Here is a 21,473-nt window from a genome sequence, read left to right as displayed (position 1 = left end):
CATAGGAGGCAAAGACACTAGCTAAAATGGTCAGAAGTGAGGTTTCACTGAATATGTAATACAAACAGACAATAGCCAGCCTTCTCCAAACAACGACACATTTCAGTTCTATAAGTGAAAGGTGTATCCTTGGATTCACAGGAAGCAATCAAATAAAGATATTTTTTTCCAATGGTGTAACATGAAAGGGAGACTTCAGATGTATGAGTAAATAATCATTTAAGTCATGAGAGTCACACAAAGTCAAAGAAGAGTTCCACACTAACAAAATAAATCCATCTTTTTTTTAAAGCAAGGGACTACTATTCATATACGTAGCATTTAAAAAACGTCTGAAGGATAAGCTGACATTTCTGACTAAGGTCAAAATCTTGCTTAATTGTACACTTGAACTACTTTTTGCAGCATAAGACCAGAATGGCAAAAGAAGCCACGAGTACATGTGTGTATGTGTGTGTGTGTATATATATATATATATATACACATACATACATACATACTTGTCCTGTACATAAACTCATACTCAGTCTTCTCCCACTGCCTCAAAGCTTTGGTCTGTATATGAATCATGCACAGAACTGTAGTCATTACCACAACTGGCTGGAACGTTAACTCTCAGAAGCTAGTCAAGGCTCTCTTTGTTCCCCCCAACTCTGCCTGCATTTAATTTAATCATTATTTGGGGGGAGGTGGGGAATCCACGGCAATGGTTACTTGACTGTTCCACATTCCATTGAAAATTACAGCAGCAGCTTCAAAATATTTAGAGGGATAAAGAAGGCAAGTTAGATACACTGTCAAGATTTTACAGCCTAAATAAAACATACCCTTGAAACATGGTCAGAATGTATGGTAGAAAAAGCAGTTTAAAGCTTTAATAGTCTCTACCCTATTTCAAAAATCAAAAGGATTTTTCTACACCATTATTTGATCATTATGAGGATAATTAGGTAGCCCACTAAAGCTCTGATGATTTTCACTTGCTTGATTTTAAAAAAGATCAATATTCCAAGTTACCAACTGCAATTATAATCTGTGCATTACCCACATGATTAGAATTAGATTTTAGGATCCAAGGCAAGACTTGTGAATGTTTAAATAACATAGAATAAAAATCAAATGGACAATGAAACAAAAGCAAAATAATATGCATTGACCATTATGCGTTTTCCACTATTGTTCAAAAATCTCCACAGCCCCTTATTAACATTTTCTAATTAGAAACTATTTAGAGCATCTTCTTAGCCCCTTTAGTTTGGCATGAAATGTTTCCACATATATCCTGCTCCTTTATAATATATCACAAGCAGTCAAGGCCTCATAGGATTGGGAACTATTTAGATTACTTTGGCAAGTGAGATGTCATATCAATTGAGGAATCAACAAAGGAATGCATCTCCATTTTCCAGGCAACAATAAGGTATTTTTCTAGTTACTCTACAGCCTCCCCCACAACAATACCTGTAGGTTTATCTCTATTCCCACATACTTCCATGCATATACAGAAGCAAAACTACCTTCTACAGTAAGTACCTAGCTAGGTTAAAGGGTTGCCACACAACCAAGTACCTTTATTTGTGAAGGTCTGCTTATGAGCAGCAATCATGTGCAGGTCAATTTAATTCTTCATACTTTTCTCTGAGATATAAAATTAAGGGCCATTTCTTAACGACATTCATTGAAGACAGCGGTAAACCACTGAGAGTCAGTGAAAGCCAGTGGTATAATAAATAAACAAATATTCTCTCCACAGTTTCATTAGTGTTAATTTAAATGTGGCACAACAGTGAGATGAATTTATTATTGACTCTGACAATTTAATTCACCTCTATAAAAGGTTAATTCAGTATAAAATAATCATAGCCTTGCTGTTTAGTTCTTTGACTCATAAAGCTGGCTCCAAATACTGCCTTAAATGCTGTGAAACATCCCATGTTTCATCATCCATATGAATGAAATGAACCATGAAGATTGCTTCAAGAGGTGCCAAACTTCGCCAGCTGCCCGGAGTGCCAGCAGAACATCAGACATTGTGTCCTGTAATTTATCTTGCACAATTCTAATCCTACTTACCAAATATCCTTGAACCCTACCTTCACTGATGCTCTTTTTCAAACTGCTAAGCAAAATCTATGCTGACTTGGTTGTCAGTAGCATCACAGCTGAATAACTGACTTGTCACCCACAGACTGCTGCTGCCCATCCTTTAGCTGATCTGAATCTAAACCAATGCAAAAAGTTGCAAAAAGTCAAGCAAATTGCTCCAAAAAGGTCAACACAGATTCTGAATAAGTACAGAAGCCAACTGTCTTTTTTTCTCTAAATACGTTATACAATATCTTTCTCTTATCCTTAATTCTTGAACTTTTTTTTCTCACCTGTGTCCTCTTTCACTGCAACATTCCACCAAGCATTCTTGGAACTCCACATTCTTCTGTGGCACTCCATAAAACTCTGTTCTAAAAATTTTCCACAGCCATTTTTCATTCATTCTGTTATGAGATTAATCTATATTTCTCTCGCTGCAGTAATTATCCTTATACTCCATTTACTTTCAATTGTTTTCTTTCATTTTTTTCCCAAGATCCATTTGTGAGATTACCCCCCCAAAAAAAAAAAAGATTTGGTCCACAATCATAATCTCTGATCACTTTTTTATCCTTCATTAATTCTCTCAGTTTTTCAACATGAACAATCAAATCAATCATGCTTATAGATTTGTATTTCTCCTTTCCCACAGTATGTATGAACAGACATACTTAAATTACATATTTGAGACAGCCAGACTTTTTTCTAAGGAGGTACTCATTCATTTTTGGGTGTTTGAAAGTTACTTTTTCTGTGTTCTTCTCTTATGCCCACCCACCCATTATTGTCACCTTATGCAATCTTTTCCCCTGGATAGCAGTCATTCAGAAGGTTGTGCAAGTTTTTTTCTGAGAACTCCTGTTTTTTTCATTAGCATATTTATTGGAGCATAGCCTATACCTATCACCAACCTATGAATTCTCACTTTCATATGCACCAACAACCTAAACCAGTGATGGCAAACCTATGACACGCATGTCAAAGGTGACACACTACGACATTTTGGGGACATGCCAGCCTTCACCAATACCCAACAACTATTCTCCCTGTTTGAGTTATCAAAGAAACTAAGTTTGTTTTACTCGTATTTCATTTTTGTAATGAATGAATTTTGTAATTATTTGACATTTCTTTATATAATACATAGCACCACACATGATTGGACTGTATTTTTTTTAAATAAATGAATATGTAAAGAGTTGTTTCTCTTTTGTTCGGGTGTGTGTGTGTGTGTGTGTGAGTGTGTGAGTGACACACCAGTAGAGTTAAGTTAGGCATTTTCTGAATTTTTGACACACTGAGCCCAAAAGATTTTCCATCACTATCTATATGATGTCATTTTAGCCCTTTCATTCATAATAAAATCAACACCATCATTTTCCTGCAAGTATTCATTAACTGCATTCCCCAAGATCAGACTACTTTCATTCAGCCCTATTATAGTCTCCTTTCTCTTAGTTTCACAGGCAACACATCTATTTTTCTTACTTTCAACTTTATTTTATGAAAATGTTACCTTACACCAAGCAACTTTTGTTTAATTGAGCAACTTTTCATTAATTGATTGCTAGGAAATGCCTGGATTTGCAGTTTTACATAACCATACATAACCAAATCCGCTATGCTCTACGCCAACAATCAAACGAGGAAGGATTTCTACATATCAGCTGAAATACATGAATAGAGGCATTTTTTTAAAAAAGGAATACATTTTAAAGTAGAGATAAGGCTTATCAAAAAAATAATATTTTAAAAATATTGACAAACAGGTTTTTAAATGTATCAGTTCATACATGTATATATTATAATGTATTTTACAACCTTTTACTGTTACATAACGTCAAGAAGATTCTAAAATAGAGTAAAGGGAAGAAAATGAACAGATGCAATTTTAGTTCAGATGTTTTTGACTGCAAAGCTAAGCGGCCTATGCAGGCAATCTTCTTGCTACCAAAAGAGAAACACAATATGTCAGCTTATATGAGAAGGAAATTCCACATTTGGTTTTCTCTTTCTCTGAGAGCCATTTATGCAAACATTCTGGGAAGAGACTATGAAGATGACTTTAGGATCCACATAGAGATTTTTGGAGGAAACAATACTTTAATATAACCCAGTTCCAACTTATTTAAAGCATTATAAAACCAACACTGAACTGGATTCAGAAACAGATTGCCAACAAGCGCAGATGAAAAGATAGAGAATTATATGGCTTCTTTATTTGTTTAGATTTATACATTGCCCTATAACCTCTCTACATTTACTGTTGAACTGAAATAACCGGCCTCAGTGGATAATCTTGCCAAACTATTTTGGGCCAGTTGAAATTTCCAGATTATTTTGAAAGTTAGCTGCACAAACAATGCGCTGCAGTGATCCCATCTGAAAGTTACTAGAGCACAGACTATTTCTTTCAGACAGTACTGCAATTGATATAACAACCCAAGTTAATGGAAATGGCTTTATGCCACTAAAGCCACTTGCTGTTCCAGTGACCGTGAAACATCAGAAAGTCCGTAAAACTACAAATGTAACCCTTTAGTTTGAGTGCAAATTGCATCAGAACAGATTGAAAACTGTTCCATCATGGAGCTCCATTCTTTCATCCAGACTCTATTAGAAGACTACTTCTCCTGGATTTTGTGTGTGTGTGTGTGTGTGTGTGTGTGTATCTATATGTACACACACAGGAGGACTTCATAATTTTACCTTCTATTTTCATACAGCATGAAGAAAAAATTTAACTGTAAATTTCATAACACAATTGTCAAGGAACAATGCAATAGTTCACTAGCATCACTGCATCTCTAGGGAAATTCTACAAAAAAAGGACCCCATTATCTGTCCAGAGGCATGCTATGATTGATGAAATGGAAGGCCAACAGAATCAATAAAGCTGCACTCTCCACTTTCCTTTCTTGGGTCCAGGCAGCTTCCATTCTCATCAGCCTTAAAGCTGGATTGAAACTATCTAGAGAATTTATTTCACCCAAGAATGTAGTTGGATATAATATAACTATACCTGAAATGTGAACCCAAATTCTACACGGCTGTGCATCTAATAAAGCTGATAGTAAATAAAAAAAGAGATGATTCAGTGATTTTGTCTTCAGCAAGTAGTAAGTAGCATTGGTTAATAGGCTTGAGGTAAGGATGATATTTTGAATTACAGCTTTGGAACTGTATATCATTTCTTGATAGTAAAGGAGTTCAATCTCATATCACAGACAAGAATACAGCAGTCTCAGAGACTCATGCAACAGAAGGAAGAAAAAGAGATTGCAACAAACTTTTATAACACAACTGGAACTCAGCCACTAGCTGAGCATATGGAGGAAACAGTGTTATGGGAAGCAAGATTCTGGTGACCCAGAAGACTCCAGTGGAGAAACAGAAGTAGAGCCAGGCACGCTGAGAAGATTAGCTCAGCTTCCTTCTAGATACATTATCGCTGAGATAATAGTTACATGTTAATGTACCTTTCTGCTCGTTTTTGTGCAAAAATAAAATGTACAGACTCAAGAAGTAGGGAATTTAAACTGATGTCAGTGTTCAGTTTTCTGCGTTATTGCATATTGCAGCTGTTCAATCAGCAAAAAACAAACCAACAAACCAAAAAAATGTACAGAAGATGTGCCAGATCAATAACTAGACAGAAAAGGAAAAAAAGAAAAAGATAAAGGCCCTGAATGGTTCTGCAGTACAAACTGTTGACACAGTAATGCAAATTGTTAGATATCATGATTGCTTGGAAGCAAATTATATACAACTTTTTTTAAAAGTTAAAATACTATTGAACAACCTGTCTCTTTTTGCCAAAATGTAATACATACATAAGAATTTCAAAAAAATATATCAACATCTGTTTGATTCAGGGACATCTCTTTCCTATTGCTAAGGAATAATGTGACATCTCTACTTTGTGAGCTGCACTGGTTGCCAGTGGTCTTCCCGGTGTAATTCAAGGTGTTGATGGTCATCTATAAAGTCCTTCATGGATTAGGCTCTGGTTATTTGAGGGACCATCTTTCTACAATTGTCTCTGACGATCAGATTGGAAAGACTTGGCATGCTCCAAGTCTCCTCAGTGAAGAAAGTCACCTTACAGGTTCCCTGAATTTTGCCTTCTCTGCTGCTGCTCCTGCACTGTAGAGAAGCATTTCTTCTGAGGTCCTTATGGCCCCAACCCTGCTATCCTTCAGGAAGTCCTTAAAAACCTGATTCTTCCAGGAGGCCCTAGGCCAAAAAAGTGATTGGTGAACCTACTGGTATGTTATCATATTTTCATAAAATAGAGTTGAAGGTTTTTTTGTATTTCCTGGATGTTTGTCTATTATTTTTGTTCTTTTACTGTTATATTGTGTTTTTAACCTTCTCTATACTCCACCTTGAGCTGCATGACAATTAGGTGGCCTTAAAAATCCAGTAAGTTGATTAAATTAAAGAAACCAAAGTATAACAACTTTTTCCTTAAAAAGTCAATGTGTTAAAAAAAAAAAAAAAAAACCAGCAGGAGAACTTGCTCAAAATCCAATTTTGGAACCATGCAGAGCTACTGCACACCCACATAAAAAAAGACAGGAGAGTTGGAATGGAAAGTGAGGCTGGAACGAAGGGGTTTACTGTTCTTTTCTGAACTAGGCTCTGTTTAAATACATCACCTTCAAGTTTTATAGAGTTTAAAAAGAGCACTTCATTTACAAAAGGCAAAACATCAAAAGGTGCTTGAAAAAGAAGAAAAGAAACAATATAAAAGTAACCTAGCCTCCAGAGATTTATAGACAGAGAATCAGAATCTAATGTGAGCAAAGAGGAAGTTCACACGTAAGACAGGAATACAATTCTTCTGCCTACGTGGAAACAATCTGTGTATTACCTAGACCAGTGATTCTCTACCAGTGAGATCAAGTCATTATCATTTTAAGTCCTTTAGGCTGCCTCTAAATATCTAAACATTCTTTTTATAATAATGGCTTTTTGGTTTTTATCACAAAGAGGTCCAGGTGCTTTGATAGAGTGTAGTGATAGTGTGGATTTAAGATATGAAACATGGAGATTTAGACCACTAAGGCTGTTTTGGAATCGTATCAGATTATTTTCTTTTCTTTAACAGAAGCAACCCCTTTTTTTAAAAAAAAGCATGATGAATACATAGCCCCTATCCCTGAAATATATAAATCTGATGCAAACCTACCGTATTTCATAATTAAACTAAGTGTAGATGGGAAAGGAGGTTAAATTATTGCTGATGAATATATATTAATATAAGACATATAGCTATCTCTTAATTTTTCAATAAATTTTCCTGGCCATAAAAATGTGCTTTTTGTTGTCTTTTCGTATTAAAATAAATGATGGCTTGCTCTTTTTAGATGTTAAATTGAACTTCTGCTCTCTTAAATGATACCAGAAGTATCATTTCCCTGAATGGTCTACTTCAGGCACAGCTTCTCTCTTTATTCTTATATTTTCATCTGCTGTATGGCAGAAAAGGTAAAAATATACTCTCTGTGTATGTGTGTGTGTGCGCGCGCACACACATATCTATATATGTGCAAAGACTACATGTCAAGAATGTAAATCCTCCTTTTATTAGAATTTGACCGCTGCTACAGAACTGAATTATCAGAACACATTCTGACTACAGAATTTACATGGATTTACATTCAACCAGTATACTGTATATGGGAATATCTCTTTGCAAGAAAAAATAAATAAATCATGGAATCTTACCCTTTTAAAACCTGTTTTGTTCTTAACTCATTGCTCTTCTCCCTTACAATATTCCAAGACCACTCCCACCCTCAACAGCAAACACTAGCATTCTTACTCATTAAACAATCTTGCTATGATGGAAAAACCTTAACCAGGGCAGCAAACACCACTCAGAGTAAACTAGAAGCATTAACAATACATTCTGCATACCACCCAGATTTTCAGTTTTGGCAGTCAACCTGCCTTCCCTTATCACTAGAGATACCTTTGATGTGCTTGGCAGCCTTCCATCCATTGCTCAAATAAATGAGGCCCCTCTTCATAACATAGCCCTGAAATGAATCTCTTCATCATGTTATACAAAGATAAACCCTTAATCGGATTATGTTAAACCATCTTGCAAGCTATTTCTAACAGCAAACAAATATGACAGAGCGAGCTGGAAACAACAGACTTCTGAAAAGCTTCACAAGACCCAAATATATAAATTGGTTCTGGAAGTTTGGAAGCTAATCATGTAAAAGGAAAATGATGCCAAAGGATGACAGGCAGTATCCCTGAACCATCTTTGTAACATCTTCATTTTAAAACAAGAAAGATCTTGCAGTAAGTGACAAGAGAATTTGTTGTGGCCTGCAAATTGCTCAGTGGATTTGTTTTACAGAAAGTTAAAACTACTCGTTGTTGTGCTGTTGAAAGAAACAAGGGGGGGGCACCTTTCCTCATGGAATCCATGACTATGTCAGGATTCACAGATAATAGCTGTGACAGGATGCACCTTTCCTTCTCTGAGATAAGGGCTAAGGCACGGCTGTGTCTCACACAGACCTTATCACACTCACAGGCTCGTATAGCCGGAAGGCTGGATTATAGTAGCAGGCATGTCTTAGAACTATCCTTGAAAGGGGAGTTGCTTCATCTGGCACAGTAGCAGTTCATCTCTTGAGCTTTTCACTTTATCATGACCATGCTTCACATTCAGAATTAACAATTCACTAAATGTTTTTTTTTTTTTTGGTGATTATAATCAGAATGAGCTTTTGGAACTGGTAAGCCAGGCATAATTTTTCAGGTTTTACTAGTTTTGCTCCTGTTTGGAAACATTTATTCATGCTTATTTGTTCATTAACACTGACCTGAATAAATGTACATTAAGTATCTTTCACTTACTAGGGTTCACACAACACTCATCTATTAATCAAGGTTTATAAGTTGCAGTGGTTGGATTCACAAAATGCCTTCAACTAATATTCATTCCCAGACTTTCAGAGTGCTGAGGTGTCCTCCCTCTCCGCCTTGGTCTGCCATCCAATCCCAGCCAGATTTGCAGAGCAGACGCCCTGCTTATAGCTTTACTAGTCAGACACCTTCAATCATCAAAGTCAAGGATAATGAAAGTGTTCCCAGTTATGAAAATGAAGAACAAGCTTGCATCACTGATGATAATGAAAATTATTTCCCTGGATACATAGAGTGTTGCCTGATGATCAGATCACAGAACAGAGGATCGAGGATCATGCTTCTTCTGAGTCCATAGTGGACCAATATGAAAATGTGCCTGAGTCTCAACGACATTCATTTGGTGAATATGTGAATGAACTAGAACCAGAACCGATCATACTAGATCCTTATTTTGTGGACACCAGTGATCGGGAAAGTGAAGATGATGCTCCAGACTATGAGAATGTCTGTTCTGGATTTTGAGGTTGAAAGGAGGATTTCAAAGTATAATTCCTACTTTGGTGGATCTAATCATCTTTGTGCAGGATGGATCACCACCAATCATGCTGGCCCAAGGACACCTTTTCCTGAGCAACCCCCAGTTTTGCCATAACCTTTTTTCCCCTTTGCACTTTGGATGACACATCCTGAGAATTTCTCCCAATCATCAGTAGCTTTACAGATTATTCAGAATAAAACATGGATGAAGACAGAAGATGGAAACTCTACCCAATGTTTTCTAGTAGTATGGATTTTTCCATGCAGGACAGATAGACTAGGTTATTGTAAACCCACATGCAAAAGTGGCTTTAATTTGTAGGACATGAGATTTCATATATCTGCCCCTAAGGACAACGTTAATAGAAAAGGGCTATCCTTCATGAACACATTACTTTCAGTTAGCTCACATATAACTTATCTGCATATAAATCAGATACAAAATTCATTGTATCCAAATACGATACTAATATCATAAAACTACAAAAAATCATGAACAAGCATAAGAAACTTACACTATCAAAGCATTGAACCAAAAAAATCAATTAAAAATACATAAAAGATACATGGCATCAGCCATTAAAATCCAGCTGCAAATTAAGCATGGCTACTATATGAGAAAGCTAAGGAATAAATATATGTTTTAAGGTTTTCTTGTGAAGCTTGACAAAGAAGATTAATGATCAATTGCATAATTCATTCAGCAGAGCAGGACTTCATGCACTGTTTGCTTGCACACAAGATCTAAAGACACCCTTGAGTCAAGCTCAGCTTCTAGTGACCGCATTCATGCAGTTTTCTTAGCAGCATTGCCTTGCCTTGTCCAAAACTTTTAAAAAAAATTTTTTTGTAAGTCGCCCAGAGTCCCCTATTGTAGGGGAGATGGGCGGCGGAGAAATCCAATAAAATAAATAAATAAACAAACAAACAAACTTCCCAGTCTAGATGCTATATTAATTTTTGAAGTAAACTCACCCATGTAGCCAGGATAACTATCTTGAAAAGATTACTAGGAGCGTTTTAAACTTGTAACCCAGGAGTCAAAAGTATTGTTCCTATTTGGGGGTTGCATGTTAACATTCTGCAGAATCCTCCGTTTTATAAGAAATATTATTATTCTTGCTCTAGAACATTGCAAGATTACATGTCTTATTCTTGAGGACAGAATGCATCATCTGGTACAGCCTTTCCCAACGCAGTACCTCCAAATGTATTGAACTGGAAGACCAGCTTAGGGTGGTTAAATAAAATGTGCCTTTGTTCAGAAATTGATCTTGCAACCAGTTTTTCAGCATATGTGATGAGGTTACATTCATATAACACACTCAGGGCTGAAAAATATAGTTCTATGTTTATAAGGAAGAACAAAGAGTTATCAGGCAAGCTTGAGCAGGGAAAGTGTATACAGGTAGCCCTCATTATATGTGGTCTTATTATTCATATAAAAGTTTTCACATATCTATAGTGTGGGTCTTCTTTTTACTTTACCCATGTATAAAATGGCAAATGGAGTTTTGCACATGTGTAAAGTATGTTGTTAAGGGTCATGTCATCTGTGCAATGCACATGTATTTTCTCCTCCTTTTCCTCTACTCAGCCGTGGTGGATCTTGCTGGGTCAAGCCACACGGCTTCCTTGAGGCAGCTGATCCCCTTCTTCAGAACACCTGCGGACTGTGTTGCTGGATGCTGGTACTGCCTGCAGACCACTTGTTTTGATTTTTTTAAAATATAATTTTTATTGAGAGTTTTAACAACAATAGTAAAAAGCTAATACAAACTGAAGTAGAACAAAAACAAAAAACAAAAAGGGAGAAATAAAAGAAAAAGCTAAAAGTGCAAAAAAAAAGAAAGTAAAGAAAAAAGAAAGAAGAAAAATAGGAAAAAGAAGATATAAAAGATATAAAGAAATGGCTTCTGATCTTATTCATAACAGCTATAAGTACAATTATATTTTAACCTCTCTCTCTAATGTTATATCATGACTCTTCTTTCTATAATCTATCCTATCTAATCATCAAAACCATAAATCACAAGTTCATTTTTTTCTTTTTTATGCAAAAAATCCATTAACTTTCTAGTCACCAATCAATGTAGATATCATCTTCTCTCTAATCAAACAAGTCAATTTAGCCATTTCAGCAAGTTCTGTCATCTTCGCCAACCAGTCCTCCATTGTTGGCATTGCCAAATCTTTCCATCTTTGTGCATAGAATAATCTTGCTGCAGTTATCATACATAAAAACAGTGTTCCTTGGCTCTTTTCTCCATCAGTCTCAGGAGGAAAAGTTCTGGTTTCAACTGAATGTTAATCTTTAAAATCCTCTGAATCACTCTTTGTATTTGAACCCAAAATTTTCTAGCTTTTTTACACATCCACCAAGCATGATAAAATGAAGCAAGACAGTTTCAAGTCAAATCTTGACCCTCTTTAGGTATTAATGCTGTATTAGCCTCTTTCCAGCTGTTCAGCAACTTTCCCCTTGATTTCTTGGTCACATTGCTGGATGCTAATGTTTCTACCAGACTACTCTTGGCTTGTTTCAATTGCCATGAGGACTTATATTCAGTGACATGACTGAGAGGCCCCTTCACCATGACCATGAAAGAGCCATATGGAGCAAAGAAACCGTTGTGAACCAGGTAGCACAAGCAAAGTAACTCCTTCCATTACCAGCAGAACAAGTCTGAATGCACTTTCCTCTTCCCTCCCTTTATCTTCATAAGAATTAGGGAGGGTCGTGTCTGAGATGCTTACTCAAATTGCATTTCTGCCCTGGGCTCAGATTTCTTTTATCTGACCATTGCCTTAGTTGCAGCTCTTCCTCCTGTGCCTCAAGTTTATTCCTACTGCCCCATTACACACAGAGCCTTGCAACTGAGCTGAATGAACCTCCCTCTCCTAATTTTCAAAGAACCAAGATCTCATTATTTATGGTTTCTTTATTCTTGGTTTTACACTGGAACAGAACCCCCATGTATGCCAAGGGCTGCTTGCATATATTCTTGCATGTGTGTTTTCCCAAATTCAAGTACAGATGCTTACAATGTTGAAAAAAGTGAATATTTGACTGGCAGGTGCTAATTTATCCTTAAACAAGTAACCAATAACAATTTGGAGCACGAACTCCAGGAGAAATTTCAGTAATTTTCACTGCAACAATATAGATTTCTTATTTTATAAAATTACACTGGCAACATATTTTAAATGCAATTTGTTAGCAAAGGAGTAAACAAAGTGATGAAGCTAGAACTATTTGTATCTTCTTAATTTCTAGAGCACTTAAAAGAGTTGTATATCAACTAGGTATGATGTTGATGTTTTGGAAGCTACTAAAGATATAGTTGCTTCAAAGAGCTTTCCTCTGATTTTATCATGCCATTTTTTACTACTATATTATTGCTTTCATTCTTATGTTTGTTTCTGTTGTCTTTATTGAAGTTTGTACTGTAAATGATTTTTTGCCTTCTATACTATCAGTCGATGTATTGTGGTAGGACAGAAATGTGTAAAATAAATAAATAAATGCACAGAGTTGTATCATAACTGAAGGGATTATTTAAAAATGAAATCAGTGCTTAAAGATAGTTGTTGTTGTTACTGTTATCAGCCCAAATCAATCCACTGCAGGATGAAGGTTCCTTCACTAAAGGTTATGGACCATAATCTACTATGCTTGTCCAGTGAGGTTGGTAGATAGATGCTTTTCGACTTCCTAGTCTAAAGCTGAGAGAAAGTGACTAGCTCAAAGTCACCCAGCCAAGTTCCATGTCTGAGGGAGGTAGAACCTGGGTCTTCCTGGCTCCTAGCCCAGCATTAACCACTATACCACACTGGCTCTCACAGGACATACAATTATCAAAAAATATAGTGCATGTAGATGTTACAATATAGCGTTGCTTCATTTTATAATTTGTACTGTAGTTAAACAGATTAGCTACTTGCTTGTTAACAAATCTGCCACTTATGAGCTTTGATACTTGGCCTTTATCAGTTGTCTTGTGCTAGTTCACACTTTTCAGATTGATTGTAACACTAAAGGAGGTTTCCAGCAAAGAAGACAATCAGCAGCGGTTCTGGGTACAGTCACATACTATTTCTATTTCACGTATCACATGTCACTCGAAGAAAGATTCCCCAGGAGGGACTGATACAAAGAGCTATAGACTAGTGACACACAACAAGCAGAAAGCGAGTTAATATATGAAACTGTCTTGGCGTTTGACCAAGTTGGCAGGGCTGTTACTTAGATACTAAAATCATGTTTTTTGTTTTCTGACAAGTAACAGCTCCTGCCTAGGCATATTTGAATGTGGGAGTCAGAGGTGGGGGTGGGGAGAAAGAAAGACAATCTATTACGTGATGAAAGACAAATCATGAAATATTTATGCCTACATTTAAAATTACTGTAGCTATTCCAAATTTTAATACAGATAGCACAACTATTTTAAATCCCCATGATAAGTTACTTTACTTTTATGTTATGTTACACTTTTCCTTAGCAATTTCATTTTAAGTCACCATCCACTCTACCATATGTTTTTGTTTCTTCCTTTCTTTTTAAAGAAGGAACTACACCCATTTTCCTTTCTGAGAGAATTCTAAATTATGCTGAGAGGCTGTAAATTAAGCAGTTGCAGCCATGATGCATTTACAAAAAAGCCTGTAGCTCAAACAGAAGCACAGGCCAGTAACAGCACCATGGGCCCCAGACCAGCCCTCCCTACCCTAGGGTGCTGTTCAGCAGTTTAATTTAATTTAATTTAATTTAATTTAATTTATTAAACTTGCATGCTGCTCGATTCTCAACAACTCTGGGTGGCTCACAAAAATCAAAGAAACTACAATAAAATTAATAAAACATAAAAAATAAAGATAAAAGATGGCAAGCATGATGAAGTGAGGGGTCTCAGTCTCCCTCATCAAAGGGCTGAGTGAAGAGCCAGCCCTTCACAACTCTTCTAAGCAACTGCAGAGTGGGGGCCATCTGGATCTTGGGGGGAACCTGGTTCCAGAGGGCAGGCACTGTTACAGATTAACTATTAAAACACTGTGGTCCTCCCAGGTTTTACTGAATTCTGACACTGGCCTGCTGGCCTCAGGGAAACTGACATGTCCTCATGTCGATTTTAGTAAAGAAGATTAAAAAAAAAACCCCAACCAACCACCAGTTACTGCACATTTACTTATAAGCATACCCTGTTGATCTCAAGGGGACTTACTGTCAAGAACAAACATATTAGATTACAGCCTCCTTTGAATCTCCCCCAATGTCTAGTAGAATGAGATTTTACAACAGTCTCTTATTCCCCTAAATGGATTGTTTGAAAAAACAATCTCTCTGTGTCAGATTTTGTTGCTGTCCCCCCCATGTTTCTTAGCGCTAGTGCTGATTATAGCAAAAGCGAACTGTTTTGCTTATAATATAAAGCTGCTTCGGGTTTGGAAGCAACATAAAAACTGATTATGTTCAATTCTTCATTGTTTATCTACTTTTATTGGTAAAAATACTGAAGTCAAGAGCATAAAAGAATAAAGAAGGAATGAAAGGTCTCATTGAAAGAAAACAAGGAAATTGCTAAACCAGCAACAACAAAATCAAAATGGTCAAATATGTGCCTTGGAACAATTATTAATAGCTCAGGCTATTAATAATTAGCTCAGAATAGCTATAACATCCCTCTAAAGCTTCTCTGAACAAATATGCTTCCACCAACCACTGAATAGCAAGCAAAGAGAGAACCAATAGACCTTCCTTAGGAAGGCATTCCACAACCTTAGTGCCATGATAGATAAGACCTCTGAAGATGGCCCTCTGGTAGTACAGACAGAAAAGGAAGAAGGAAAAGCTCCATGTTAAAAGATAGCAACTTTTAAATAGTCTAATCCTGCCACATTATGAGTTGAAATTCCTTCAGATCAACACAATAAATTGAGCCAGAAGCAAATTGGCAGCTAAATGAAAATAACATGACATCAGAGTGACATGTTCTGACCTGCATGCTCCGATCAGCAGCCAGGCAGCTGCCTTTTGAACTAGGTATGTATTAAACGCAACCGGGCAAGAAACAATAGTGGCCAGGTGCCCGTCTGCATGTGCTATAGCCACGTTTGGAGCTATAAAGAGGTGCATGCCACAATAAAATCATTACCTTTTTGAAAAGTCGTCCAGAGTCTTCACTGACTTGAACAAACCGAGGGATTATGTTGTTCAGATAGATGTCACTCAAAGTAGTGTGGTCCCTGCTCTCCCTCTTCACCTGATTCAAGAGGAGATTCCAGCAATTGACAGGAGAAAGAACATTCTGATCCTTCCTACAGGGAAAACAAAACCATAATATGACTTTTCTCCCAGTGTATTATTTTGCACACTGAAGTTTTCAGATACAAACATTCATGCAGTTATCAGGGGAGGGAAGGAGAATGATAGCCAACTATCATTCTGTAATCAAGATATGAATAGATGAACAATCTACAAGAACTGTAAAAAAATCCGTGGTCTCCTTGGTATTTGTTTTTCACCCAAAATGTCTCAAATTAGCTCCTTCCCAGCTTATGTGAAGTGATATTAAAACAAAAAAGTGTCAGCCACTGAGTTTTGGAAAATAAAAGAATAAAACTGTAATGTAAAAAAAAATACAATTAATTACTGGTAGCCCTTACAGGATGATGATCTTTACGCAGAAGTATTGTCAGAGTTTTGGTTGGGTTTGTCAATATGGAAAATCAAAAGGATTATCACTCAGAGAAGAAACACTGAATGACATATGGGGAGGAAGTTAAAGGCTGGCGAGCTGATGACCCTGTGAACTGTAGTTTTCCAGAAAGTGAATGTTCAGGGAACAGAAAGTAGCATTGTGCTCAGAACATAGCCATGTCCCATTCCCATCATAGCAACCATGAGAATTATCTCATGACAGGATATTACACAAATACTCAATCATCATTCAGATTGACAGCAAAGAAACTATATTGACAAGGAACTTTTAAAAAGAGACCAGTTTCCAACAGTTACCTCTGACCAGCATAAACAGCTATCTTCTGAGCATTTAGGGCATGTGTCAATGTATGATTTTTTTGGCATGGGGATAAAGGATTTATACAGCACATTTTTCAGATACCATATAGTCCAGAACAGCCTTACTCAATGTGATGTCCTCCAAATGTGATAGATATCAATTCTCATAATTCCAGGGCTGTATAATCTTTAGCTAGGAGTTATAAGAGTTGAAGTAGGTGAGAGGACAGCATGGCAAAAACATCTGAAGTTGCTATTATCACACAGGCCAATTCATGCAAAATATTGTCACAATTTTATCATAAAGTTCTTCTGCCAATATATAAAGTTTTATATATATAAATGTATACACATCCCTTGTTCAACAGAAAAGGTCTCCTTCCAGTTTGAGATTCCATAGTCCAAGCTAGAAAGAACATGCACTGATTTTTCTCTCAACTGAAAGTAAACCAGGAATTGGTTACTACCAACCCAACTGTTATCCAGATGTCAGAACTGCAACTCACAGTATTTCCAACCAACTTCTAAGTGATCTAATTTATTTATCATGTCATCTGACACAGGTGGTATAATGGTATGAGGGAATGACTTTGGGAGATAGGAGGGAGAACCGCAGACTTGACAACCGTTGTGTAAAAGGTATCAGCCCACAGAAAGAGAGGAGGGGGCGTGGGAAGCTTTCAGGAAGGATCCTCCCTAGGTTTCTGGAGAGTAAAAGGAAAGGAGGGGGAGAAATACTTTCAGTCTTGCAAAATTCTATTACTTAATCGTACAATAAAGATGGAGCTAGTACTCCTGGTTGTACTTGTTATCTGGACTACCTCACATGGCTAACAGGTAGCCATTAGTGGGTAAAAGAGGATTACACATTTCTATTTCCAGGCCAGATCATAAGCAGATCTACCATATACACCAATAGTATATACCAGAATTACCCAACCTGAAACCTAGGCTGCATGCTGTCTTCAAATCTCTTCTATACACCCCCAAAATATTTAATTTTAAGTTAATTTAATCTATTTAAATCCAGTTTTTGTCCTCTCCCTACTTATTTCCTTGTTCTGATACCCTATTATTCAGAGAGACATTTCATACATTTTTCCATTGGAGTGCAAATTGAATTCTATTCTCCTAAACAAGTAAAATACATTCATACACACTGTCTCCTTCAAGGCAAGCAAGGCAATCCCAATAAATAAATGCCACTGTACAGTGAATTGATAACAGAAGTTTCCTACCACAATGCTCCTAGAAATATCAGAAATACAGATGAGCCTTGATTCCCACAGTTATTTCCCACAGCAAAAGAGCACACAGAAAGATGGGATCTGCAGTAAGATGCAGGTTAGTTTTATTTAAACAAAACAGCAAAATACAAGAATGCCATTTTCAAAGCAGCTGATTTGGCAGAGTGTCTTACTGATGAAAAATACCACAGGAAGTTTGCAATCTGAAGTTTGCAATCTGGATTGTTTCAGGAATTCATATATAAAGGAAGTGACAGAGTTTGATTGATTCAAAGCAACCACTAGTTCTGGTTGCCAAAAAGAAGCAGCGCATTTAAGAAGGGAAAATACTTTTATTCTGTGGTCTTGTGTTTGCATGTTGCTTCTGCAGAGAAAAGTTGAGACAAAGATCAAAAGGCAGCATCACTGAATTTAACAATGAGCTGGCTGAGGAACAAAACATTCTCTCTTGCATACAAATATAAAAATAGCAAAAGGTCTGCTGAACTGTATTTATGCTTTTCCATATAGTTTACAGCACACCCTAACCCTAACCTGTGGCTTTCCAGATGCATAACACCATAGCTCATCCCAAGCCAGTGCAATCAGGAGAAGGGATGATGGGAGATGTAGTCTCATTGCATCTGTTGAGTTTCAGGTTTGATTAGTTGGTCCTACAGGCTTTACAATTCTTAAGCCATTAGGTTATGAAATTTCAAATGATGCTGTGTTGGTACAAAAAGATATTGCTTTTTACAGCAAGTGATTGGTTCCTCCACAGCAAAAGGCAGGATCTATTTTAGTTGCTGTAATAGCACAGGATTAGGCAGCCTAGGGCAATACAACAGTCAAGTACTAAGGGACACTGTGGAGACCTTACAAACTGCCTACAGGCTATGGATTTCAAACACCAATCTTCCTTGTTACAAACACCAGGAGCAGTCGTTTGTTTATGAATAGCAAGCAATATCTGCTTGTTTGTGACCAAGTAACTGTTTTCAACAATCCAAATATAATCAAACTGGCCACATAGAAAATAATAATAATTCTAACCACACTATAAAGTCAAAAACTGTACTCTGAATGGAAAACAGAATGAAGTACTTTTGTAACATACTGAAACATTATGGAATTGTAGGATTACAGAACTATATCCCTGACAGTTAAAGAGACTACATGTTCTGCTCTTTTCCTCCTCCTCTTTGTGAAAGGGCTAGAATTAGCACTAATATGTACATTTTTCTTATATTCAACCAAAGGGTTTTAACTCCAGCAGATTGTGATTGTGAATGGCTTATTTGTATTCTTGGACTACTACTGCATACACTTCCTATTACAATTATCTAACATTTAGCATCCCCTCCCCCCCCCCAGCAAGTCTTGCTATGCTGCCTCATTGTGGTAGGGGAAGGGGGATGTCCCAGGGAGGGATGACCAAGGAACATCAGGAGTGTATGCTGAGGATATATATTCCCAGCATGGTGACCCAAGGTATGGAAGTCATCCCAACTGCCCAGTTAAAGCAAGCAGGCACCTATACTGGGCAGCAGTGATATAGGAAGATACTGGAGGCAGATGATCACTTCAGTGACAAAGGCATCAATTCATACTGTGTGAGAGAAGGCAATGATAAACCACTCCTGTATTTTTTTACCAAGAAAATGACATGGATAGAAAATGTAAAATGATTGATATAATACTGGATGGTAGCTCCTCAGGTCAGATGGCCCTCAACATTCCAGGATCTTTCGGAATACTCATGGTGTTCATGATGTGACTAGATTATAGCCTTCAAGACATCTAATTGCTGATGTTGCCATAAAGGAAAAGAAAATCCAAAATGGCAAAGACAGAACAGTGGGAACAGTGGGAACATGGAACATAAGAAGCATGAACATGGGAAAGCTCAACATAGTGCAAGATGAAATGAAATGATTACAGTTTGACTTCTTAGGCATTAGCAAACTGAGATGGACTGGAATTGGATACTTTCAGTCAGAAGATTGTACTGTTTACTACTCAGGACATGAAAAACAAAGAAGGAATGGTATTATTTTTATACTTAGGAAGGGTATAGCAACAACAGTACTTAGCTACAATGAAATCAATGATTGAATAATATCAACTAGACTTCACAGACAACCCTTTGATATGATGATCATCCATGTTTATGCTCCAACCACTGGTGCAGAAGAAGAGGCTGATGAGTTTTATGATAAAGTTCAATGTGAAATCAACAAAACATACAAGCAAGATGTGCTGCTTATAACTAGAGACTGGAATGCCAAAGTTGAAAACACTAAGAAGGAAAATGTAGTTGGATTATATAGCTTAGGACACTGAAATTAATCAGGAGATTGATTTATCAATTTTTGCCACTCCAATTATTTCTTCACAGCTAACACTATCTTCAAACAACTGAAACAATGCTTCTATACAACAACATCATCAGATGGAGTATATAGAAATCAAATTGATTATATTATTGCTAAAAGGAAGTGGAGAAGCTTAACTATAGCATCAAAGTCATGGCTAGGTGCTGACTGTGGAACAAATCACAAACTGCTCATGTGCAAGTTCCAGGTTAAGCTAAAGAAGAAGAAAGCCAGTCAATTTCCACAATATGATCTTGAACATATAGCTATCATTTTCAAGAAGAACAGCAGGAATCACTTTGAAGTCCTGAACCTCATCAATAGAGAACCAAAGGAATGGTGGAATGAACTTAAGTCATTAAGATGTGAAATGACTTAATGAATGTGAAAAAAAATTGCCCAAGATGGAGAAACAGAAGAAAGCAGACTGGATATTAGAACAAACCACGGAAATCGCTGAGAAGAGACAATAGTGCTGACACTCGCTGGATAATTGTGAAAGCCGAAGAATATCAAAAAGAAGTCAGTGTGTGCTTCATTCATTATAGAAAGGCCTTCAGTTGTGTCAATCATGTCAAGCTGTGTCATATGCTTAGAAATATGGGAATCCCAGAACATCTCATTGTTCTCATGCGAAATCTACACACAGGACAGGAAGCCACAGTACAAACAGAACATGGCAAAACAGACTGACTGTAGTCAAAGGAGTGAGACCGCGCTGTATAATATCCCCTTATTTACGCAACCTATATGCTGAATATATATTAAAGGAAGCTGAATGTGGTTTTAAAACTGGAGAAAGAAACATCAGTAACCTGCAGTATGCTGATGACACTATTCTAATAGCCAAAAATGAAAGGATCTGTAAGCTCTAGTAATAAAAGGAGCACTGTGAAAAAAATTGGTTTAAATTTAAAGATAAAGAAGGCCAAACTAATAACAACAGGTATAACAGCCAACTTTAGAACTGACAATGAAGATACTGAAGTGGTGGATAACTTTTGCCTTTTAGGATCAACATCAACAGTATAGGAACAAGCAATCAATAAATATGCCTCAGACTAGCAGTTGATAGAGCAGCCATGAAGGTTCTGGAAGATATTCAAATACCATGATGTGTCTAAATCTACACAGATCAGAATAGTGCATGCCATGGTATTCCCTGTGACATTCTATGGAAGTGGAAGTTGGGCTTTGAAGAAGCAGAATAGAAAGAGTATTTATGCTTATGAACTTTGGGGTTGGAGAAAATTCCTAAGAATACTGTGGAGAGCCAAGAAAACAAATGAATAGATCAGCAAACAAATCAACAGAGAGTTCTCACTTGAGGCA

At 36.9% G+C, this 21,473-nt stretch overlaps 1 protein-coding gene across 8 annotated transcripts in view; it reads right to left on the bottom strand.

Annotated features, from left to right (window-relative positions):
- Positions 1-21,473, bottom strand: part of SRGAP2 (SLIT-ROBO Rho GTPase activating protein 2) — a 226,142-nt gene that overhangs the window by 109,298 nt on the left and 95,371 nt on the right. For all 8 annotated transcript variants that reach the window (XM_088154402.1, XM_088154405.1, XM_088154404.1 and 5 more), the window contains one exon: positions 15,675-15,837. In XM_088154402.1, the coding sequence (XP_088010528.1) occupies positions 15,675-15,837 (163 nt within the window). The remainder of the gene's footprint in view (positions 1-15,674; positions 15,838-21,473) is intronic.

Source organism: Python bivittatus, unplaced genomic scaffold, assembly GCF_059951505.1.
Source record: "Python bivittatus isolate LINGU-HERP-01145 unplaced genomic scaffold, Pbiv_v1 ctg000700_np1212, whole genome shotgun sequence".
Classification (NCBI taxonomy): Eukaryota; Metazoa; Chordata; class Lepidosauria; order Squamata; family Pythonidae; genus Python; species Python bivittatus.
This window is presented reverse-complemented; position numbering and strand designations above follow the sequence as displayed.